Below are 25,753 nucleotides of genomic sequence, written 5' to 3' on the forward strand. Positions count from 1 at the left end.
CAACTGCATTTGCCCACCATTTGCCGTCTCTTAAAAGCTGTATTCTCGTGCCGTTTGCACTGGGTCCCATCATCCAGACACAATCCGAAACTAAGTCGGCGTCCGAGCTGTGCGCTGCGAATGGTTCTCCGTGGGAAAGCTAGTGTCCACTGAAAATACTGCGACAAATTGCTCTAAGCGGCCTGCTCAACCTGGCATGTATTTCCTTTTTCTGGAGAGGGGGACGTCTCTGCCATCCTATCGACTCTGCTGGCCATGCTACTGTTATCACGATGTTCTCGTTCAAATTGCTCAGTTGCAAGAGCTTGCTCGCTGCTGCCAACTGAAGAAATGAATTTCGTCCGCGTAGGAAACCGCTCAAAATTTTGGCAGCTATCTATTGTGCCAGTGGCCGACCCAGATTCACTACATTCGTTTCGGTTCTCCACGAAGGGCGCCTTGTGAGGCTTTTCAACGCTTGCTACGCGGTCGTCAGGCGGACCAAACAAACAAACACACACACACACACACACACACACACACACACACACACACACACACACACACACACACACACACACACACACAAACATATATATATATATATATATATATATATATATATATATATATATATATATATATATATATATATATATATATATATATATATATATCCGCTTTGTTGAATTCAGGTCCACAACCAAGAGCATTTTAATCAACACGGAAGAGGTAGACATGTTTGAGTCATACTGGCATGAACCCAAGGCGCTTGTGCGAGCTTTTCCAGTTCTTGGACCAAAAAAATGTCCTCCCAAGGCTACGCGTGGTGCCGTGCGGGGCAAGAGTTACGCTCCCCGCTTGCACAAGGGAGCCGAAAAAGCGCGCTGGTTCTTCCGCATAGGCCGGTGTCATCAGCGCAACAGGTCAGTACGCCCCTGCGGCGATGGAGAGCACACTGACAGAAGCGGCACAAGCGATGCGCATTGCGTCAGCCTGCGCACGGTTCCCGCCGCGTCGACCGCGACTCTGTCTCGCTAGCAACTAGCTCTACGACGACGACAGACTGCTGCAAAACTGCCCCCCTGAACACGACTTCAGCAGCATATCCGGCGTACCGTTCGTCAAGTACAGATTTCATGCGCGTCATTGTCCACGGAGTTTCCTAATGAGTGCAGTACTACGTGAGCCATGGAAGAAGGCGTAGTGGGACAATGGCACACACAGGCGGATAGACGCTTTGTTCTCGATTTGTGGGCGACCGTCACAAGCGTTGTTCGCTCACAGTAGTCGGCTGGAAAGTGAACTTCTCAGCAGCAGCAGACAGAGCGTTAGCGTGTAGACGCTTAGGAAGTAATGAGAACCAGGAGGCCGGGTAGCGTTATAGCATACTTCTCCCGTTTACTATATTAACCCCGACCGCGGGCACGCTGTTCCGCTCTAGGATCGTCAGCTGACTCGCTAGATGGCCGCCGAGGACGATCATGACTACGCAAGTTTATGCGATCTCTTACCAAAGCAATTATTTCAAGCGAGGCCGAGCCACTAGCCATAAGTGTGGCTAACCACCTGATAAATCAAGCTTGATAACGAGCCCTCAAACCCATTACGGCCTGTAGCGTCTGCAAGGCACCACGTGACCCGCCCTCGCGCTGTCCAGCTCCAAACAGGGCCGGGCTCCCCGCAGTTGCGTGCACTAGCGGTGCGCTAAAACTGGACCTAACGATCTGGCGCGCTGCGCCGCTGACCTTGGCGGGGCCGACTCAAGGGCGCGCGCCACTGCAGCCGTGCAGTCGCACAGCCAGCTGTTGCTAGCCGTGCGTGCTTTGTGGCGCTGGCGCCCCGCGGGGGGGTTCTCGGCCACCCGGGGTTGCTCCACGCTAGCCGCCTCGGACGGCGCCGGCGGGAGCGAGCAAAGAAAAGCGTCGCTGTCCGCGTGCCAGGAGCCCGGCGTCGCGCCAGTCTATTCTATTTTTCGCGTTTCGCGGCATTTGAAGACACAGGTAGAGCCGCAACACGCCTCAGTGTCGCAAACCGGGCAGACATGGAATCGTAGCACTTTGCGCCACCGGAAGGCAGCGAAGGAGCGCAGCAAATTTAACGCTTGCGTCATGCGCCGGCAGGTACTGCTATGTGTGAGTCAAGCCGCTCTTCCAGCCAAAACAGCGGAACCAACTGGGCCTCCCTTGCAGGCCATTTTTCGTTCCTGAATGAAACTTGTTTGCCGGGCCGATATAATGCCCTAGAAGCGTTTCGCTTTTCAAAGTGGCAACCATTTAAACGCAGCGGTATTCCTTTCGCCCGCGCAGAAGGCACGTTGAGCCCCCCCCCCCCCCCCCCCCCCCCCTCTCCCCTTCTTTCTTTGGTGCAATGCCCCGAAAGCCCACGCCGCAGAAGCGCACACCACACGTGCGTACAGATAAGACGCTGAGTTGACCGGCAGATAGCGGCAATCGTAAGCTGGGCTTGTCAAGGCGCGGTCAAGGCCGACAATGAATCGGGAGCAATTGTGCCGGCGTTGGTGCGTAAGGGCCCGCGCGGCCAACAGCTTGTCGATTGGGCTCACGCGCTCAGCCGCAGCGAGCAATGCAAACAGCTCACGGGGTCAAGGGTGCTGGGTCTCCTAGCTGTAACGGCTTCCGAATATGACGCTTCCTTGATAGGTGGTTACACGTGTAACCACCATCAGAGTGTAACGGAAGACGCCCATGCGAGAGTGTGTAGGAACCAAAGGGGCTCAACCGCATTGGCTCCAAGGAAGGGCGCAGGGAGGAAGGAACTGGGTACGGGATCAAGTTTACAACTTGCAAGGACGAACCAGTGCGGCAAACGCAGGACAGCTAACGTACATTAAAAAAAAAAGCAACGATCAGCCGTTTTTCAAGGGAGTCAGAATTATAGCTACATTTGGAAAAGAAAGGCGTATATGTAGAAGGTTTATTTAGCCTTCTGTTTCTTTCATCTATCTAGAACGTCACAGAGGAAGCAACAAAAAAGTCGTTTTGCTGCCTCCAGTGAGACTTGTTAGTCTAGCAAACAGCACGCTGTGAGAGCAAGAGCATTAAGGCAAGGCACGCCAAAAAAAAAATAAAAATTCGGGAGGTAGGACATGAAGATGCAGGCAGCCGCCGCGGTGGCTCAGTGATTATGATGCTTGGCTGCTGACCTGAAAAACTCGGGTTCGATCTCGGCCGCGGCGGTAGCATTTAAATGGAGGCGAAATGCTAGAGGCCCGTGTACTGTGCTATGTCAGTGTACGTAAAAGAACCCCAGGCGGTCGAAATTACCGGAGCCCTCCAGTAGACTACGGCGTCCCTCATAGCCTCAGTCGCGTTTGGACGTTAAATCTCAAACCTAAACCAAGATAGCAGGAACTATTGCGGAATTTGAAGCTTGAGTTTCGCGGTTCAGTGACCAAGCTCACTTAGCCTGCACGTGTACGTCGCTATGCACTGATTATCCGGTTTGCAGGCAAGCGCGAAATGTGGCCATGCAAAATGCGGATGGTACAGCAATACATGAACTGATGCGTGGCGTGAACAGCCGTCGACGGTACTGTAGCAATATGTAAGTTAGAAACAATGTGTCGTCGGCAGTTGGAAGTTCCAAGCAGTGAACACGAACTGTGCAAAACTAAGAAGAAAATAATAAAAGAAAGCGAAAGTGAACTCAAGCAGCGACTGCGCAAAGTTCGGTGCGAAACCCGTAACTTTATGAATAGCTCAAAAGCGAAAAATAATAATTTTGTGGAGTTCAGTTAACCCTTCACCGAATTTTTGGAAATTCGTAGTTGAGCGTGGAGGAGTAGCGCACAAGGTCGACGCAGCAGCGATTATAGTCAAACGCACGCCCAGTTATGCAAGAGCGAATCTAAACTTGGAAACTCCTGATAAGAAAGCCTCCTGACGTTTACAGCAGAAGCGGCTATGGTGCTCGGCTGCTGACCCAAAAGACGCGGGTTCGATCCCGGCCGCGGCGGCTAGAATTTCTTTGGAGGAGAATTCTAGAGGCCCGTGTACTGTGCGATGTCAGTGCACGAGAAAGAACCCCAGGTGGTCGAAATTTCCGGAGCCCTCCACTACGGCGTCTCTCATAGCCTTAGTCGCTTTGGGACGTTAAACCCCATAAACCAACCAACCAAACCGTAACCACAGTGCGCGATTTCTGTCAACGCGGTGTTGCGACACGACAGCGTTGCGTTATCCCGAACATTTCGGACCGCGCGGTAATCTTCCGCCGAGGTCATTCGCATACATCATTTCGCCTCGCTGAATGAGACATGATAGCTCGTCTTTTCGTTTATTGATTACCTTCCGGCATCGCGAGCACAGTATTCCTGGCGTCCTCGCGAGGCTGGGAAAGTGCAGAGCCAGCTGCCGCCTCTGGCACTGCGGAGCGGATACCGGACGCGCGATGCATCAAGCAGTGTCACAGGCACGCGCGGCGCCCGCTAAGCAAAATCAGGAGAGACGACAAATGGAGGAATAAGAAATGTGCGGCGCCACGCGCCCAACATTTGAGCGGGCGCCCGGTAACAATGGGCCGGCGAAGCGTCATCCGAGCGGCACGCAGCACGTGCGGCCTTGGCATGTCCTTTGGCGCTCCCCAGGCCGCGGCGCGTGGAGAGCGCGGCACAGCTGCCACCGCCGCGGCTTCCGGGTGGGCGTACGCCGCCGCCGGAGCAGCCACGTGCCTTCGGCGGGGCGTCGGAGGCGCACGATCGCAAGGCGGGACCCCGCTGCCGCCGCCTCCCGCGTGTGCGCGCTGCGGCAGCGCGCGCAAACTTGAACGAGCGCGCGCGCGCGCGCGCTGCGTTGTGCAATGGCGGCTTCGCGCAATCGCGCGCCTTGCAGCATGGCGGCAGACAGACGCACGCGCTCGCAGTCGGGTAGGCGCCGGGGAACACGTTGCGCGTCTCACCTGAGCCGGGGGAACGACCCAAAGGTAACGTCCGGGTTTCTGTACGATCAACTCACGGGACAGGGTTGCGGATCGGCTGGACCTGCCGGGAAAGCGGAAAGGTTAGCGAATCGTTCCGCTTTCCCGTGGGTCATCAGTGGGAATTTTCGGGTATGAGCCCCAAATAGAATGAGAGCGCTGCAAGGCGTCGTTACTTAAGATAGCTGTTACCTGAGCTGTCTTTAACAGAACTGAAAAATGCCGCTGATGAACCAGTGCACTGGCAGAATAATGTGGGGACGCACGCGAATTGATGTTTCGAGTATGCGCAGTGGCAAACGAAACAAGCTGAATAGTTTCGATTTTTCTCTCACGCTTTGACGTAAGCCTAATGCCGTATCCTGCTCAAATGAGTGGCAGCATGCAAAGAGTGCCTCAGCGTCCAAGCCGCACGGACACCCGAGCTGCTATGCCCCGAGAAGCGTGCGTTGCCTGTGGATGCCAGCTTACCGCTGTTTCGCATGTTTGTAGTACGTGCTCGGTCGCAGCATGATATAATAAGGCGCGATCGGGCAGCAGCACTTAACTGTTATGTACGATTATCCCTGCGTCGCATAGCTCGCAAAGCATGATTTTTGCAAGAAAAATGGCGTGTGTGGTTGTAGCACATGTCACGTGCTAGTTGTCATTATGGCCGCCCACCACATGGTCACAGCAAACGGCAGCAACAAAAATCGGAGAGACGTCGATAATCGCAGCAACGTTTGCTGTGGTGCAGTGCTGGTCATGAGATGTTTTTTGAAAGAGTTAGCCTGTACTGGACATATCAAATTCCTGCTAAGAATGCACACTGTGCATGAACTCTTATTGCAACGGTTCTTGCATATCTGTCTTCGTAGTGCATTGCAGTGAACGTGTATGCATGCGACACTTTCCCTGCAAACTGCACTCTACGCAATCGAAACGACCAACCGACTTCAGCATTTTTTTTTTTTCATTGGCATCACTACTTTATGAGAGGCCGCTTAAATGCATCCCGTTCCAAAGGCGGATTTCAGAGCAGGGCGGCGCTGGAATCGGGTAGTTTCCTTGCACGGAGAAAAGAAAAAGAGGTCTGCGAGAAAAGCGTGACAGAAGTCACGTGGTTCTGGAAGCCATTTCGTCCGGGCGCTTTTTAAACGGCCACCGCATTTGTTAACTAGTTATGGTGAACGAGTAAAGGCGTGTAAAACAATGGGAACTTGTCCGTACGCCTTCCCTCCTCCACGTACGGGAAAAAGAGATTCTGTCCGGCCGCGCTTAGCAACGGGTCAAAACGCCGTTTGTAGTTGCTATGGCGGCGTAGTTGTTCTTTAGGCATTTAAAAAAGTGGCGTCACGGTTCCTCCTGCCCTTTTTTCTTCGTCCATGTTTCCTCGACACGAAGGAAGGAAAAATGACAGGCTTGCCATATATCTAACGAATGAAGTCAAGGCGGGGCGAGTTGACAATTACAAACAAAACATGTATACATTAAAGTTAAAAACAAAACCATCAAGCTCGATAAATTAGTTTATTTATGCGAATTGAAGCAATATTTCGGTTCCTGCTTGGCACAGTCACAGCGATCCTCCTTGTGTCTCCATGGCGTATCCACCACTGATTCTTGCGGCCTCTCAACTCCGCCTGGCTACTTCCGGCTTGCTAGACGTTGCTTGCCCGAGTTAGTCATCACGGCGAAGGCATACCTGCGTTGCACTTGCGTCATACTTGCGTTGCACTTCGACGCGGTGAGGTGTGAATGCGCGTGAGTTCCAGCAGACCTAAATCCGGAAGAGGTGCCCGTCTCGCCCGGGGCACGTCGGAACAAAGTAACTCAGGCAACGTCAGAATGGCCCCGCGAAATCCGATACGTTTGGCAACCCCACAGGAGAAGCTTTACCAAAATCACGCCAAAGGAGAAGAGTGTGGCAGAAGCCACGTGGTTCTTCTCCGGGTATTCTGAGCAACGGCTTTGTAGTTGCTAAGTTAAGGTATAGGTGCCTCGATGCGCGCGCCCTCGCTACGGCAAGGGAGGTTGTAGCACCCCAAGGCGACATGCTGAGAGAGGACACGCAAAAGGATGAGGGGACTTGCCCGGACAACATGGCGTCGTGCTCTTTTCCGGCTTCACGATCACTAAAGGTGACGTCACGGCCTCTCCTGTCTCCTCTTTCCTCCACGCCCTTCGAGTACGCATCGCGCATCTCGATGCGGGTATACTCCCTATCATACTGGCATCGCAATACAATGACAAAGCTTTTTGAGCAGGTATGCATACATAAGGTTTCACATAGTTATCTGCGCCTGAAAAAAAAAAGTGCTGAAAAGTCGTTCACGTAATGTCAAACGAACTTCTGCCTCAGCTGTTGAGCGGGTTATGTTTTTCTTTTTTATGGGGGTCATGCATAAGTAAGGAGTTTAATGAAATAAATGGGTCATGTGCCTTGCTATGTGAAGATGTCATTTCGTGCGGACGACGGCGAGATCTAAGAGCAAAGAAACAGGATGGAAAGGAGGGGGGGGGGGGGGGGGGGTATAACCGCTCTGTAAAAAGTATTTCGGCTGCAAACGTGTCTCCGAAGCGCTCAAACTTGGCAGCAGAGGCGTTCTTTCGTCGCTTCAGTTCGTTACTGCGTCAGTAAGGCCGGATCTCTTGGCGACACATTGAGTTATTTTATTGCGGGAGCAATACAGGTAAGCGCTGTAGCCGAATGCCGAGATATACTGCCAGGTGTCGCCTCTGCATTATTTGAGGTTAGACTGAAAATGGCTTACGGAGCCAAGTTGGCATGGTGATGGAGCCCGCGACCCACTCGAATATTCCCTTTCTGCTCTTCCAGTCCGCTGTTTTCCCCTTGGATACAGACTGTGCTCCAGGTGGCTGAAACTGATATAAGAATAGGACACTGTGGCGGAGCCACTGGAGCCGAAAACGGCCTTTTCGGTTGCCTCGAAGCTCTGGCGGTGCACACGGCATGCCAAGATATGCTATTGCGATGTAAGAGAGTGTCTTCATACAGGCGGTATCACAAACACTAGCGCCTTAACAGCTCCAAGTTAGACGAAACGCTTGTATGTGCAACAGGTGCTTTTAGTGCGGAACTCTGACCGCGCCAGCTGCGGAGAGCAGTTTGTGATCAGAAACGTCATATTCAGTTTTCGTGGGAACCGTTTCTAGGCCATCGCGTCCTTGACAGACTACTATATTAGTCACTTGAATTAAATAGTTTGAATAATTTTAAACTTTCCCAATAGCACCGTACACTTTTTTGCACCGGATAGATCCTTTCTTTTCTGGACTGGGAGGAAATCTAACTTCTCAAATTTGTTTCTTTTCTTAAGCGGTGGAAAATGAAATCAAGAAGCGCTTGCTATCAGCAACGCTGTTGTGCAATACCAGAATCTGTGTTATCGCTTTTCTAACCGCATAAAGCCGATAATCTTTACAACTTTAATTATATTCGCTTACATAGAGACCTGCGCCGCCGCAGTGGCTCAGTGGCTATGGTGCTCGGCTGCTGACCTGAAAGACGCGGGTTCGATCTCAGCCGCGGCGGACGAATTTCTTTGGAGGAGAAATTCTAGAGGCCCGTGTACTGTGCGATGTCGGTGCACGTTAAAGAACCCCAGGTGGTGCAAATTTCCGGAGCCCTCCACTACGGCGTCTCTCATAGCCTTAGTCGCTTTGGGACGTTAAACCCCATAAACCAACTACATAGAGACCTGTATGAAAGATGCAGCCGCCCAATAAAATTTCTTAACGACTTTCAAGATAGCAGCAATGTAACCGGTAGTTTTATTCGCTGCAAGTTTGGGACTTATTACACGCCGTATTTCGACTTTAGAGCCGCCATAAAGTGTCAATAGCCCCTGTCACACGGGCATCGCTGAACCCCTTTCAATTCCCTTCGACCAAGGTAGTCTTTATCACGAGGAAGATGCGCACAATATATGGCAGCCTTTAGGTGAAGGAACTTAAAATAAGTGCCTAGCGAAATGAAATCTATCATCTCCCTCGAAGGGTGAAGTTAGCATTTTCGTTTCACTTCCGAATAAGTGAATAACCTTTTTCTGCAATAATTTAATCTTTACTAAAAATTGTTAGCTTTCATCGCATAAAAGAAGTTTTCAGCTCAGTTAGTTACGCTTAATTCTAGTGACTACACTATACTCTCGAACTAGGCGCTCGATGGCTTGCCTTGACTGCGCCATTTTTGTTCTGTTTTGTTCTGTCACACGCATGCTCGCACCTCGCACGTGTAGCCGTGTCGTTCTATGATAGACGACTTATTCGCGCAATCAGCACAGCTTCCGTTAACGAAGCGTCAGAGCGAAGAATCAGCAGAGTCACAAACCATTGCACAGGCATTGCAGAACGCCGCACATGGCGTCCAGCAGAGAGGACAGAAATGGTTTGCTGAGAACATGCTCGCTGTTTTTTGCAAAAATTTGTTTTTAATAATACGTCTAGATAACTGCATTTTGTGACAAATATAAGAAACATTTCAGTTGTTTTGAACGTTATTCTTTTGTGTTTGTAGTTAGGGCGCCTCGATGGACAGCGCCGCTTTCAGGGTGAGGACACCGCTCTGGACGGAGGCATGTTGGGTCCCTCTCTCCCGTTCGGCTGCATTGGAAGCAATGCGTCGGCGAGCTGTTTCGAACAGAAAACCGCCTCTACCGCGTGAAATTCCGCAAATATGGTATCCTCCCAAGACAGGGTGGTACATATATTGTTTAAAAAATGAATAAAAGTTAGCTGCGCAAAATATATCTTTTTTCAGCAGCTAATCTGCCGAGAAACTCGGTGCCTTGTGAACAGTAGTTACATTCTCACAACGGGCGTTGCATACTCCAGTGGAATCTGCTGACCCGGAAGCTTTGCATTTCATTAGTTTGCAAACAAAAAAGATTACTTATTCGCCAAAGACTGCCATTCAAACAGCTTCTCGTTCGCCGCGAAGTCAAGTGCGAGAAGTTTACGAGGATGAAACGCAAAAGTTGCGCATTATAGCTTCTCCCCAAGCATTGTTCTGGAATGCAAACATTTCGCATGCCTTGCCTCGCACACTTCGGAGTTCTGTTGGTTTACAGCCGTCTCGCCTGACCTGTGATTCCCACTTTTTTCTCCGCACGCTTTCTGGAGCAAAGTGAAACAGCCGCTCTCCTTAGAGTGAGCACAACCCCCGGGAATGCAACGATCCCTCATAGCTAATCTCCAACAACTGCATCAGGCTCACAACACGAGCTCACTTCAAGCAAAGAAGCGTGGCCCAATGGGCGAACCTGCGTATACTTTCGCCCTGGTTTTGCATGTTTCGAGCGTTCCCCGCTGCTTTTCTTCTCCCGACTGGAGACGCATCATTGTGCAGCAGCCTCAGTACACATCGCACCTTCTGCGCATCACGCTGTCACAAGTCGCGTGTTTTGCCCAGACCACTAGCACGTGCGCCGATGACGTATAGGCTGTAAAAGCTGTAATCGTCCTGCAGTTGATTGCGGCAAGGGGGAGCGAGGATTCAAACTTGTCAGGCCAGATCCAAATTTGCCGAGCGCTTCCTACAGAACCTGACGACAAAGGCGTTTCCCAGTAAGACACCCATATTATTTAGGCGCGCTCTCGCCGGTAAGCGAGTATGTGAGCTTTCGTCAAGCATTTTGTTCAATTTATTAATCTTTATGTCACAAAGGCATCATAATCCCCCCCCACCCTCCCACACCCCCTCTACTTCTTTGCGCCAGCTCACTACGAAAAAATTCAGGAGGCACTTTGTCTAAGGTGCGTAGAGGCGAAAGCGTTTACCACTTTGACTGCCTCTGGGGCACTGGTGACATCACCACTCGATGACGCAATGACTAATTAACGACGAATTGCTAAGTAATGACCAATCGTTAATTAACTACTAATTAATGACGCTTAAGCTTCGCCTTTAGGAGTGGAACGCGACAGCGTGTTGCAGCGCTGCCAAGGAGTCCACGGAACGCCGCCCGTTCAGCGCGATGCCTTGCCCGTTGGAAACACCTTTGAACGCAACGCATTTCTGAGGAAAGGAAATGACGCAGTAATTCTCTGTCATCCCGCTGGGCACCCGAACCGCACCGTAAAGGAAGGGAGGAAGTGGGAGTGAAAGAAGAAAGAGAAAGAGGGACTGTAATGAAGAAAATGAAAATTGTATCTGAGGAAAGGAAGAAGGAAAGAAAATGCTGTCTCACATATCTCGTTGGATACCCGTCATCCGTTTGATTGACAGCTTGTGCTGGATGTAACGCCGGACCGTCGGACGGGAGAATGAGCCATTCAAGGCTTTCGCCTTAATATATTGGCGGCGCACCCACATTCTGTGCGTCAGCAAGCAAGGAAGTCGCGACTGTGTGACGCCAACGAAAGGAGCCTTTTTTTTTTTTCCCCACTAGAAAGAAAAAAGGTTCCTTTCGTTGGCGTCACGCAGCCACATCAGTAACATTTGTCGCACGTGTTTCAGGGCAGTCATTTCCTAGAGTTTACGTTTTTTTTTTTTTACCTCCCTTGATGACAGTTGCGGGGATGAAAGCTTGTCTGTCCTGTTGAGTCGTCCGTGAATTTTGGCGCGCTTTACGTCAAACGCGGTTTTCCAACTAGCCCAGACCCATACCCTAATGAGAGATCTATTGCCTTGCCCGACTACTACCGAGTGAGGCGACAAGCCAGCGTCTTTTGGAAACTGGAGCAGGCGGCTCCGCGGAAGCGAGGAAGGCGGCCAGTGTTGTTCCGACTCCCCTTTTTTTAGTTGAATTAGCTTGGCAGGGATAATGGGATTCAAACTAAGTGGTTATCAGAGGCTGATTTTGTGAGGTTACTTTGTGAATCAGTCGCTTTCCATGATTTATTTCTTGAAGTTTTGAAAAGAAAAAGTAAATGTGTCGTTAAAATTTGTCCTCGAATAAGGCACTTAGCAACTACGAATCAGCAAAACGTCGTCTCATCGTATCAAAAATCTACATGCAGTCAACATCGTTTAGAAAAAAACTCAACCGTCTGCATGATTATTTTGCGGAACAAGCACTTGAGAAAGTATGGCCAGTATAGTTTCAGACATGTCAAAGCTGTACACCTCAGAGCAGTGTGGTGACGCACCGTTCGGAAGAGAAATTTGCAATTACTGCGTGGAAGACGAAGGGACCCCAAATAATGTTGAAAAAGGAGGTGTTACCTACGCAGAAACAGTTATATTTGGCAGGTCATCCTCCGCGCTGCTCTCATACCCGATAATATTAAGGCCCTGTGAACAACCCTTACGTACGAACAACAAATGAAGCATAATTCTACTGAATTCGGCGACCATGACACTCTAAATCACAACTACGAAGGAACACCAAATAACCCCTGTCCTTTTTCAGTGCAGCCAGTGACTGGGCAAAATATCAGTCCCTCATTACTTTTCGGTTGCCGTGTGGTTAGAGCGACTGCATCAGGCATAATACACGCTCAAAAGTGCCAGAATATTATAGCTACGAGCGAAACAACTATGTACTGCATATTTCCAGTTCAGTCGCATTATTTCACTCGCCACACAAACTCATACAAACAACTCCACACGCATAGCGCACTGTAGCGACCGGCGCATGGGATCCAACATACCGCTGCGAGGGGGAAACGGCGGCGCGGGGTGGTAAAAAGGGCGTCCTCACCCTGCCAGCGAAAATGCTAGCGAATCCTGTCGCCGCGGCGGAAAAACCTGTTTTGAGTCGTCGCTGCGACGAGCGGCGAGGTTTCAACAAGTGGGAAATTTTCGCTGCGACGAGCCGCTCAATCGCTCAGTCGCTTGCATGTGAACCGGCCTTAATAGGCCCCTGGCGGCTCCTCTAAAGAGCTCGGCCCCGCCGCGGTGGCCCAGTGGTTGCGGCGCTCGGCTGCTGTCCCGAAAGACGCGGGTTCGATCCCGGCCGCGGCGGCCGAATTTCGATGGAGGCGAAATTCTAGAGGCCCGTGGACTGTGCGATGTCAGTGCACGTTTTTAAAGAACCCCAGTTGGTGAAACTTCTGGAGCCCTTCACAACGGCGTCCCTCATAGCCTTAGTCGCTTTGGGATGTTAAACCCCATAATCCAAACCAAAATCTGAGAAGCTCGCCGGAGGCCGTGTGACACGGCGACAATTCCTTTGAGCCGAAACCCCCTTGCACTCTTTTAGGCAAAAGAAGTTACAAGGGGTTCCCGTGTCGTCGTGTGGCAGGGGTACAAAGATCAAAACTTTTCGCCTTTTCTGGAAAGAGGTGGCAGCTATATAGCGTGACAAAAAATGGTGACGTCATTGCTGCTCCGCAATATCAGAAAAGCTTTGACCCAGTCTTAGAGCGCTCTCTGGCGACTAGACGCGACAAGCGTCGGCTTTTTCCTGCCCAAAGTTTTGCGCAACAAAAAGGGCTGCCATACAAACAAGAAATTCGCAGTAGAAGAAACGCTGCAAAGAAACCTGAGCGCGGCCACTCTTATTCTCCTTTGTCTATTCCGCAAATTCTTTAAACGGCTCGCATGAGCTAGCTGTTATGCCCAGCGGCAAATCACGTGAAAATGATGAGGACCTTAGTCACTCAGGCAGTTTGCAAATTGGTCAATAAATTGTTCTTGGCAACATATACATATACTAATGTGCTGCCGCGACACTACACTTCATTCCAACAGAAAGCTACACGTGTGCTGATGTGGTATACCTGACTTTAGCACGGCGATGGAGCCACATGCAATCAAGCAGTGGCTTTGCCTGTCTGTACACATTGCGCATGCGTATCGCCGCTCCCGGCCGTTCCTCGCGCGTGTACTGTTTCATACTGAGTCTAGTTGGTCCACCCGCGACAGGTGTTTTCTAGAAGGAGATAGGGTGCTTATGGAGGTGTTTCACGGCAACGTCTTTGGAAGAAGAGTCTGGAGTTGTCTCAAGCTTTCCTGGGAGGCTGTCGAAGGTGTACTCACTACACTACAGTGACGTGGTCATACATGTCTTTTTTTAGAGAGAGGGAGTGCAGAGTCATGTTTGTCTTGTGGGGGAAAGGGTTGGGTGATAAGGAAACTGTTTCATATGAGGCTGGCCGCATTTCTCCGATTTCGGAATGATAAGGCTAACGATAAGATGGAGAAAGTGAGTGAGTGGGTTAGGTTACAGACGCGATAAACGACATCGCAGCTGAAATGAAAAAGAAGTCGACGTGGGAAAGGCATGTAATGCGCAGAGCACATAACCGGTGGTCCCTTGGGATAACACTGCATTCCTGGAGAAAGCAAGGCCAGTAGCGGTTGGATGAGATTGGAAGTCTGCGGTGCGGGAAATGGTGGCAGCAGCGCAGGGCAGGCCTAATTGGAGATCACTGGGAGAGTCCTTTGTCCTATGGTGGACGTATTGATGCTGACGATGATGATGATATTTCGACGGGAGGAAAGGAGTTTAGCCCAGCCGGCCGCCCTCCGGTAACGTCTTTGAATCACTGGTTCAGTGCCATAGCGTGCAAGCTTGACCGCGGCGTTCCACTGCGCTTCTCGTACTTGTTATCCCTGCTACCGCCAGGCGTTAATGTTATCCCTGCTACCGACAGCTGTTAATGTCACATATCCCAGTTCTGCAGCATCGGTATCGTAACACCGCGTCATGTTGATTGGTTAGTATGCAGTGATGTCACGTATTCCGTCACCGCAATTCGCCAGACCGACTGGCACGCACGCAGTGACGTCACTGCAACGTGTCATGGCAACGCAGCCCGCTGAGTGGTTCGATTACCGTGACATCACAAGTGACAGTAAAATGACGTCACGCGCAATCTGCCAGAGAAGAAGACACATGATAACGAATAAATAATATTATATTCGCCACCCAAAAAAAAGCTGTCGCAGAATTTCGCGTTACGCAGTGGTAAGCCTCCTGTGAGTTTTTCTTTCTCCTCTATACAAGCGACTTTGGAAAGAAAAGTTGAGACATCAGCTACTGAATTACTCCCGATATTTGTTTGCGGAAATCAAACTTTCTTTGCTAAATTTGGATGCGACCGACAGGAATACTGCATTACTGAGAACGCTTCGCAGAGGGTATGCAAGTATCCGTTCACATTATTGCTATCCACGCGCTTATGAGAAAGAGTGTCCTCTTTATAAAATGAGAGATTGTGTACTGTTTTGGATTCCACTAACTCGCTAGCGCCTCTCCCTTGCATGCAAGCGCCCTCTGCCATCAATATGAGACATTGCTCTTCCACAGTGCTCCTGATAGCACATATCGAAAAAAAACCTTGCATGCAAAGTCAGTGTGTTGTAAAAGCGCAGCACGATCCATGTGCAAAGCCTTCCGGTGCCTGACCACCTGCAAGTCTGTACTGCGCAATCATCTGCATGGCGATTCGTTTGTTTACTGTGTTGTGTTGGGGAGCTTCTTACTAGTGCTTTTGGTGTACTGCTTGGTACATCTGTGAAGTGGCTGCGCATACTGCCTAGGGCCACATCTGCGGCCGTGGGCGAAGCACTTGCAGCCAACACAGCTCCCGAGTTTTACTGGTGCGTTTCGCATCTTCACTTCAAAGGACAAAAGATGAAAACATTAGGTCCCCATACCTTCCCATACTGAATGTACTATGTACAACGTGGCGGAAGACACATGTCCCCCCCCCCCCCCCCCCTCCCCCTGTATAAGTCGCACTGTGCAGTGAGCTACAGCAGCGGGGTAGCTGTTCAGAGAGCCGGAAGGAGTATGAACCGATAAGAACAAGGCACGAAAAGGGGCATAAGACAATGAGGAGGAGCTTGCCTGTCAAGCAGCACAGTGTCTGCTTTCGGCTTCGCAAAAAGTGACGTCAAGGCCCGTCCTAAAGCTTACTTTCCTGCATGCAAAACGCAAAAAAAAAAAGTGACGTCACGAGACATAAGGAACTCACAGCACCTGAACTCTCAAGCAAAGAAACTGGTAGTTAAGAAGAACTTCTTCTTGGGCGAGTTGGTGCATACTGTTGTAGGTACGAATTGCGCACAAAAGACACACCACACAGGAAAAACACGAGGGAGACTGAAAGAGCGCAAACTATCAACTGGTGTTTATTTGATTCAGTGCCGCTTTATAGGCAGTGTGCACACGTGCTATACAACGAGTCAAATAAACACCAGTTGATAGTTCGCGCTCTTTCAGTCTCCCTCGTGTTTTTCCTGTGTGTGTCTTTTGTGCGCAATTCGTACCTACAAAAGAAACTGGGGAGCATTTATTCGCAGTAATTACGAATGCCCTCGCCATTTGGTCATTACAGCAAGCGATACGCCAATAAATATAAGGGTATCAAACATCTGCTCTACAGGCGCCGTTTTCATGACGACTGAGGACGCCGTCCATTGTGTGGCTTAGATGGCGCAAATCGGCAGCTATCTTAAACAAAAAACAAGTACCACTCAGTTATGCGTTGACGTCTCAGGAAGACGGCGTGTGGAGAAAGCCAACGTTCCACTTTTATCGTCGGTGAGTTGGTTGAACGTACAGCACATCAAGGAAAGCGCATTTGGACTGAAGCGGATGGAGCGTCGCTTTGAAGGGCGCCCCTAGAGTTACTGTCATATACAGTAACTCTAGGCGCCCCCAACATGTCACGCCATCTATATGCAAGTACCGCCAAAGCAAGTACGCCACTCGAAAGGGTTCCTCATACACTGTAGATACAAATGCAAAGACAACTATACAAATTGGCGCATGCAGACGAAAGTCACTCTACTTGCAAACTTCAACACACAGGCAGGTGAAAAGGTGCGAATCAATTTCACTAGTCCATTTCACTAGTTCGCCCAGTGACGAAATTGGCCGCTACCAATCCGAACCGCGCTATGCGCAAACGCAGCGGAAGCTTACATGTCAGCCGTATTTTTAGTGTCGCCACTCCCACCCCTGGTCAACAGACACCACGGGCAGGGCTCCACTCTCACAGTGAACCTTTTTTCTGTCCCGTTTGTTCTTACTTATTTTCATTCTCTGTTTTATTAAGGAGGTTGCGAGGAAACCGCCCTGTCCGTCGACTTTTTTTTTTTAACTACCTTTTTGGCATCTACCTCTAACAGCAGCGCTTATCTGTAGTGAAACGAAGTTAGAAACAGTGCCTTTTTTCATCTTCTTGATTTTTTTTTTCATCCCGTTCGAATTTACTTTCAAACTGCACCCCACGCGTAGAGACTAGAGGCATTCTACTATACTCGTTTGTCGAGTAAAAAAGGCACGAAATGCGCACTGCAAGGCCACCTGATCACCAAGACGGCTCATATACCTGCTGCCACGTATCGCACCTCAAATGCACCCCAGAAGCACCGCTATACGTTCATTGTGGAAAGCTACGTTTTGACACGCGCCACCCCGAAATTAGCATTTCTCTAGCGGATTGAAATTCTGCTCTCGCTAAGCTTTGAGGTATCGCCATGCCATTCGCTACGCGGACGAAGCATAAAAATTACATGCCTTACAAGCTGTAAGGGAAGGGTTGCAAAAATCCTATGATGTCACTCAGCTGCACATGCTTCGCTACGCTGCTTCACGCGTCTGTACGGTTACGACGATAATGTTAAGAAATGGTAAGGCTGGAATATGTGTGGCGGAAGTACATCTGGGGCCGTATTCCATAAGCTGTCCATTTCAAAATGGCCATTTCGCGTCCGCCTGTTCCTCTGTCACTGGTCACTCAGATATACCCGCGACTTTCCAAGCCTCTGCGGAAAGCGACCCGGCCATTGGCGACCGGACCTCACCACTGGCTGGCATCGACTGCGATAGGCAGCCCCTGGTGAGTTGCATCGCAGTGCTCTGTCAGCAGCAGGCGACCGGACTTGACCACTGGCTGCCATTGGCTGCAATATGGAGCCAATGGTGAGGTCCGGTCGCCTTCTACCCAATGGCCGGGTAGCTTTCCGTAGACGCTTGAAAGCCGCGGGTATATCTGGGTGACCAATAACAGAAGACCAGACGGACTCGAAATGGCCATTTTAAAATGGACAGCTTATAGAATACGGCCCCTGGAATCTCACACGACGCAGTACAATCAGCGCAAGATGGAAATCACGGAGCCATTTTGAATCGTGCCCTGGGAACACAGCGACGACTGATTGGCGGAGAAGACAAACGACTTGCGCTGGAACTGTTGCCAGACTGCAGCGCCGTTCTTCAGCCGGTTGCGAACATGCGGCTTCTTCAGCAGCTTGGGTCGCTGCTGAAGAGGCCGCGAGCCGCCAGTATTATCAACACAATAAGACCTGTGAACTGCTCACTAAGGGACAGCGGAAAGATTGAGCACAGCAACTTTAACGAGGCAGCTACTGGAAGAACCCGGCCACATCCTTCCACAGCCGTTGACACGCTGATGCCCACCGGCTCGGCTGCCCTGGCCTGTCAGCGCTCAACCGCAGCTCCGACTGCTACGCTAACAACGGAGAAAGCTGCTCGAGTTCGTGGCGAAGCTTACCTTAAGGGCACCAGCAGGTCACTGAAAAAGCGCGCTCGCGCGGGTGGGGCTGGGCCGCCTGCGTTGAGCGCGGCTCGTCAGCAGGCGCGTCCTCATAGAGCACCCGACGTGGGAAGAACTGGGCGGACACGCCAGCAAGTATATTAGGCTGCTTGCGCACGGACCGTCCCAGGCGTTCGCGGAATTGGGAAACTGACTTCTATCTGCTCCGCAAGCGCCGGTGCCCAGAAGCGCCTTTCCGGCAGCCGCCGCATTTTGCAACGCGTCCGCTCTGGCTCTCCGGCACAGGCTGCGCAAGAACCGTCCGTAGCGGTGAGCATTGCAGCACCCCCACTAGTACGTGCGAAGTCAGGGCTGGCGGTGTAGCAACTCCGATAACAACGTCGGAAACGCCGGGGAGCGCCGCGCATCAAACGGGCCTAACGTGCACCGCAGCAGCCCTGTCGACAGCAGTCGTCTCTCCTATCACATACTCGCTGTGGCACGCGGGACGTTAGCGGCCCGCCTGCAGTGAGAGCTCTGTAGCTGCGCCCCTGTATCACCGCCTCACAGTCCAGCCCTGTTTTTCTCCGAAGCTAATCGCCAGTGATTCGACGACGACCACTGGCGAGAAGTGGCGAAACTCGAAAGATCTGTTGCGCCATTTCCTCTTTTACGGAACGGCAACTTGTAGCACCGAACCTTCTGCTCCACTTTTTGCAAGTAAGGAGACGCAGCGACTTCACAAATTGCCACGAAATTTTCTGTGCTTCGCGCAGGATAACACAATTCCTTTTTGGAACTTACGACATCGGGTTGGAGTTAGCTTTGAGTACAGTGAAAAAAGGCAAACGTCGCTGCACTCAAACATTCATACAGGTACCAACTTCACGAGCCTATCTCCACAAGAAACTGGTTAAAACTCCTTCACATTTTTACGTTTATAGCAATCAGGCCCTCTTCGCGTAATGCAGTGCGAGCAAAATATTAGCGCTGTGGCGCCACCGCGCGACGAATTCGCGTTGCGGTAACGTATCGTGCCTGAGCGCCATTGGGGCGCCGCCGTGCAGGTCGTTTTAAAAACCGACAGCAAATTGCTACACCAGACCACGCATCATTCCCCGGTACTGCATACACGGTGTAATTGGACCGAGGCATACAAAACCAGAAGGTGCATGCGCAATGGTGTAACTCGAGGTCAGGTATGCACTACACTCGCCGGTCTAGACAGAGGGCGCTCGGTTTTTTTAATTACTAACGCGCCCAGTCTGGCCCCGTCGAATTCGCTACGGCTAGCAGGTAAAATACGCATTGCTTCGCTACGTCGGGTTATTCGCTGTTTCCGTACCTCGTGTCCGCACCAATGAAGATTTTTGGGGACATCGCAACGGTACGGAAATGCATAAGCCACAGGACGCCATATCTGGACGCTCGAAAGGAACTCAATAGGAAATGAAGCCGGACCACTTAATATGCACCTTCAACAGGTGCAGGGAGCACGTTTTGAAGTGCGCTCTACTTACCGACGGTGAAGGGGACGAATGGCGGCACTGAATGCGGCCAGCGAGAGTACAGAAAAGCACGAGGGGGCGCCGTTCGCCACTGCTCTTCTTTATTAACTGAGGTCCAGGCGAGCACAATGGTGGCAGGCGCGAGCTGACAGGAGACAGAAACGTCACCTGGTGCCGCGAAAAGGTGTTCCCCTCTTGACACCACAATACGCGCACTCGTCAGCGTTGCGGCCGCGAGAAAGCACGCCTGCCAAGCCACCTGCACGCGGAACGGAAGGAGGCCATCCATAGAGCGCGTACTACCTGGCGGCGGGCCTTACCCAGGAAGTCGGAGCGCGCCCTCACAAGCCTGTATTTCGGGAGCTCTCGCGGTGACTGCAGAGAATGATGGCGAACGCAGTCATTCACCGGGACTAAAAAGAAAAATCGCTGCCGGGACAGTCCCAATATAAACTTAAAGGCACACTGAGGGCAAATTAAAATTGCCCTGTATTGATAGATTACCGCATTCAAGCGACAAAGACGCTGTTTTGGCTTAAAATTGAGCTTTTATAAGCTATAAAAGGTAAGAAAGAAATGAAATGCAAAAAATCGGCCGTCACTGGCTGATTTCGCAAGTAAACGGCGGTGCGTTGACATTTTTAGAGAGGATATCAGTGGCTGGACCACACCCCTATTCACTCTAAAACAGTGACTACGGAGTCTTTTTCGGTGTAGACGTCAGGAGTCTGATTCAAGCGGGTGGCAATATGAACTCACTTCAGCGTACCTTTGAGAGATTTAGGGTAAAAAGTTTCCCTGCACACTGTAAAAACACGCGCCTCAAGCTATAGCTCCAAAATTGGGTAGAAGGCAAGAACTGAGCAGAGCGGCTAACGGAACTCACACCGGAAGGCAAAATTCGCCGACGGCACTGCATTTTTATCAAAGATTCTGGAAGACGGCTGGCAATTAAAATAAAAACATCACAGGATTTCCTTTTCGGTTAATTTACCATAAAAAAAAAAAAAACGCCTTCGCCGTGTGAAGGAAGGTGGAGGAGAGGAAAAGTGGTGAGGGCAAGTTCCCCCGCCTTTTTCTTTTCTATCCCGCTTCGCTCCTTTAACGGCACCAGCGAAGTGAAACACGTCCTGAGAAACCCCTTTGCTGCTACACTGATGCTCACACATCACAATTCCTCACACAGTTCAACACAACCAAGAAGTACACCGCAAATAACTGCACTGTGGCATACATCTCAATCTACACTTTATAATACTTACCTCGGCTAGGCCGAAATGCGAGTCCTTTCACACCTATGAACTATAGCCCATAACAACCAATGTCCAAAAAACTGCAAGTACGCCACGCTATACCTGCGCTCTAAGCACGGCAGCGGCAAACCTAACAAGTGACAGTGGATTTCTATTTTTCGTACAAACAAATAACCAGAGAAAAAATAGTAAAATAAACACCAAATTATCTCTCTAGACGTGACGCACACATTTTTTTTTTGGTCTTCTAGCCAAATTCCGCCCCACCTATCTATTCCCCATCCCTCAACATTCTAAAGCACGGATCACTACAAAGATAAGACACGACACCAATTAAGTTACTGTAATTTCCTTACAGCAATTTAACTGCTGTCGTGTCTGCTTCAAAGCAGGAGCCCTCGAATTGGGTTCTCGGATCCCTTGGGTCCCTAGGAGCGCTTTTAGGGTTCCCTTGGCAACTAAATCCATGCATCCCCCCAACCCCCACTTTCCCTTCGCCAACTATTTTGGTTCTACCAAGAATAGCGTAACTTCTCACAGCCCAATGGTTCACTGTACAGTCAGTAAATTCTATAATTGAATTTGCACATTTTTTGAGTAGCCGTAGGTAAGACCGCATGCTTTTTCTTGCGTGACGTTAGGCAGGAAGGGACGGTAGCCAAGACACACATAGGGTTTCTCGCCACTTTTGGAAAACCCTGGAGGTTCCCCGCGGCTAAAATGATTGAGAACCCCTGCCCCAGATCAGGCGCTCCTTCTCTGGTCCTGACGGCCCGCTTTCAAATAAGCTCTAGTTTCGTTCGGTTCAAAATTTGATCGAATTTAGTTTAAAAAAAAAAAAACATCGTTGTTTCGACGCCAGAACCTGCAATTGTATTAGCTGCTCCGTCCAGATTTTCGGAGCAACTTAAAACGACACAAGGATTTGCGCGCAAAAAGAACAATAAAGGAAAACTTGGACGCTGCCTTTCTGTTGGCCACATCAGCCTTCAGTGACTCGGTATAAGTGATAGATAATGAAGCAGATTATGTGTGCGACGTGCTTCATGCAGGCTCAGACTCTGCCGACCTCGCGAGAAGGCAAGGATGTCTTTCCGGGTTGTGCAATCATTTGTACGTATTGTATCGTCCGTTATCGAGATACGTACGAACAATTATTGCGGCAAACGTCGTTATCAGCGACAGACGCAGCGCCGCCACCGCCGCCCACAATAGCGCGCTTCCTGTTCTAGCTATATACCTACAGGCGCTTCGGTTGCTTCATCACTCGGAGTTCGCGACCTCCTCTTCAACAGTGCACAGAGCCGCAGTGGAGATGCCAGAGGGGCCCCAAGATTCGTCAAGTCTTACGCACAAGCCCCACCCCAACTTGTATGGGGAAGGAGGGCGACATCCCCCAGCGCGTATACCTGCGTGCGCTGTGAGGTCACTCCTACTACCCCACACTGCTTATGTCGCCCGTTCTGGATTCCTACGTCAGCACATGGAGGGCAAAAAAAATTATCGGGAACGAACGTGACGCGGCAGTTTTGAATCCTAGTCGTAAAGTATAACACGGAGAAAGTCAGCCTAATGTAACCGCCGGTGGAGCGTTTCATTAGCCAGGGTCGAGTATTGGCCGTCGTGTGGGACCGACTTTGACGTACCGAGAGCGAAAAAGAGCAAAGGGAAAGGCTTCAGAGAGCTTTGCTTGCGAATGCCGGCCGCATGACGCAAAGCTTTTTATCCCGTTTTTTTTTTTTCCTCAATGCATCAACCTAACCGAGCCTGTCGCTATCGTCAGTCGTTCCACTCGATGTGCGCCTGTGATACTTGAAATACGCGCCATTGTAAAAAGAAAAGTAGTTCCGTGCGACGGTGGCCGGGCTATATAACCAGGCCTGGCTACAGGCGAAAGTGGAGGGCGGGAGAGATATAATAAAAAATTGGCCAACTTTGAACGCGGGCCCAAATACAGGGGCCACAAGAGGGGCGAACCTTATAACTCTCATGGGTATAGCTATTTGATTTAGCTTCGACCGAATGACTTCCTCGATTCGTTTTTTCGTCCATTCTGCGTAGGTCTCGCGTGGGACGTGTACGACATTTTTGAACTTCGGCACAGCGAGTTCGCGAGCCTCCTTTTCATCCCGACCACAAAGACTCGATATTTCGCTCTGTCACACCTGGCTGCAGCCTGCCTCCCCACCTTCACGACTCAACATTTGATTTCGTGTCTCTCTGCGACACCCTTCCTGTAGTACACCGACCAGACCCTGAAGTACATAACAGCCAACCACAACGCAACACTGCTGCCACCGCTTTGACGTTTTCTTGAAGCTAAAACATTCGCTGCAGAGCAATTTTTCGTAAGTCAAAGTAGAAAGCTTACCGCTGAGGAAATTGTCGCGCTAAGCGATCTAATACCACCTTTGCAATGAGACTGTCTGCAGCAGCCCCACAATTAAAATATAAATGACCACTTTAGGTGTCCGGCGTTCTGCAGGCTCGTTTTCTTCTACCTTTCACTTTTTTATATCATCAATTGTCACGCTGTGAAAATAAGTACATAGGTTACGCAGGTAATTATCCTCGTAAACGTTTGTTCTGCGCTAAGGTACAAAAATAACTTTCTGGTAGCTGGAGGAGGCGCACCTGGACCGAAGCAGAACGGAGAGGAGTTGGCTCGCAATTTCGCATCTACCGTTAATGAGGTCACCATTTTATGTTGCGAGAATGCCTGAAACATGAATCTTTTCTCCCTTTGCATTCATGCTTACAAAGATGCAGTTGTTGAGGACGCTGCATGTACGCTTCTTCTTCTTTTTTTTTTTTTCAAGCAAGCAAAAGGCGCGTTGTTTCGTTGGCTGCATAAAAGCAATAAACCGGACAGTCTGCTAAAACGAAGAATAACAGGTCAGCAAAATTCGTTAAACGTAATACCCTTCCAAGGGTATAAAGGGTTAATTGCTGTGAAGAGCAGAAATGCACGCAACAACAACGCACGGCGTCTGTACAATAAATGAGCTTTTATTGACCAAGCCACAATGAATAGGTTCGGAGTAACCGGACAAAAAGAAATGGGTGGTGGAGAATTATGCAAAAAGAAAAAAAAATAACAGCACTTGTGCCTGACACGTATGTGCCAAAATATCAACCACTCAACCATATGGGTGGCAGCACTGATATTGTTTTGTTTTGTTAATTCTGTCAAAATCAACTATTATTATACGCTGTTTCTTTACTTCTACAGTCGCAGGCAAGCTTGTGTTCACTCACCATTAAAAAGAGGGCAGGTGGCCGGTCCAAGCTGCAAACCTACAAAGACAAGAAAAAAGTGTAAAGTTCAAGCATGTACTTGAACCGAAATATTTTAAGCTGTGCCAACAGCACCTTACAATTATTTCAACCTTATATATATATATATATATATATATATATATATATATATATATATATATATATACAGTATATGTTGCGAGAGCATGAAGTACTTGACTGCTTACAAGAGTATATAGCGAAGTATACGCTTCGTTAAAGGAAACATTTATTCGACTCGACGTTTCGATCGGAAAACCGATCTTCTTCAGGAGTGATTTTACTTTGTTAATGCATCCCCTTTTATAGGGGTGGGCACAGAACAGGTAAGTGAGAAACACAAAGCACATAGCAGAAAAATACACATAAAATACACATGTATATTTTTCTGTTATGTGCTTTGTGTTTCTCACTTACTGTTCGGTGCCCACCCCTATAAAAGAGGATGCATTGACAAAGTAAGATCGCTCCTGAAGAAGATCGGTCTTCCGATCGAAACGCCGAGTCGAATAAATATGTTTCCTTTAATGAGGCGTATACTTCGATATATATATATATATATATATATATATATATATAGCAGACAAGTGAAGGGGATAGGGGGCTCGTTATACAGTTTAAGAGAAGCCAACAGCCACAGAAACCAAGAAACACAGGGAATTTTATTTATATTTATTATTTTGTGGTGTTGGTCAATGGAGAATATTACTGAATACGTTATCGCTTAAAGATAATTGATTAGAAAACCAGAAGAAAAAACAACCACATGCCGCCGGTGGGAACACACACACACACGCACACACACACACACACACACACACACACACACACACACACACACACACACACACACACACACACACACACACACACACACACACACACACACACACACACACACACACACACACACACACACACACACACACACACACACACACACACACACACACACACACACACAGAATTTTTCACCTAGGATTTTACACAATTTTTAAAAATAGGTTTTTTGAGTTAGAAGAGCGCTTGTTACAACATAACATTGTCAGCGGTGTAGTGCATTGAAATACGGTAAAGACGCGCTAACTAGCAGGCTGGGTAACTTTTCATCTGTCACCGTTAGGCTCATTAATTATTTAGAGGCTTGCAGCCCGCCTTAAGTAATGTCAAAGTCAGTTTTTAGAATTTCGAAACTGCCGTTACCCTCGACGCAGTGGCCGAACATTTGGCTACATCGCGCCAAAATACATGTGCTTTCGAGAAGCTTGCAGGCAAAGCGACCTCTCCAGTGCACGTAACCCGTCGAAATATCCAAAATTTTTTGCGTCATAGCGCCAAGCGTACCCGCATTTTCAAAATTCTAAAAACTGATATGGA

The 25,753-nt window shown here is 49.6% G+C and overlaps 1 protein-coding gene across 1 annotated transcript in view; it reads right to left on the reverse strand.

The window, feature by feature from the left end:
* LOC149350947 (uncharacterized) overlaps positions 1-25,753 on the reverse strand; it is a 120,839-nt gene that overhangs the window by 82,612 nt on the left and 12,474 nt on the right. Inside the window, exon 3 of the mRNA XM_089575583.1 lies at positions 24,338-24,376. Within this exon, the coding sequence (XP_089431709.1) occupies positions 24,338-24,376 (39 nt within the window). The remainder of the gene's footprint in view (positions 1-24,337; positions 24,377-25,753) is intronic.

Source organism: Amblyomma mixtum, chromosome 3 (genome assembly GCF_055824585.1).
Source record: "Amblyomma mixtum isolate Tamu chromosome 3, ASM5582458v1, whole genome shotgun sequence".
NCBI classification, from domain to species: domain Eukaryota; kingdom Metazoa; phylum Arthropoda; class Arachnida; order Ixodida; family Ixodidae; genus Amblyomma; species Amblyomma mixtum.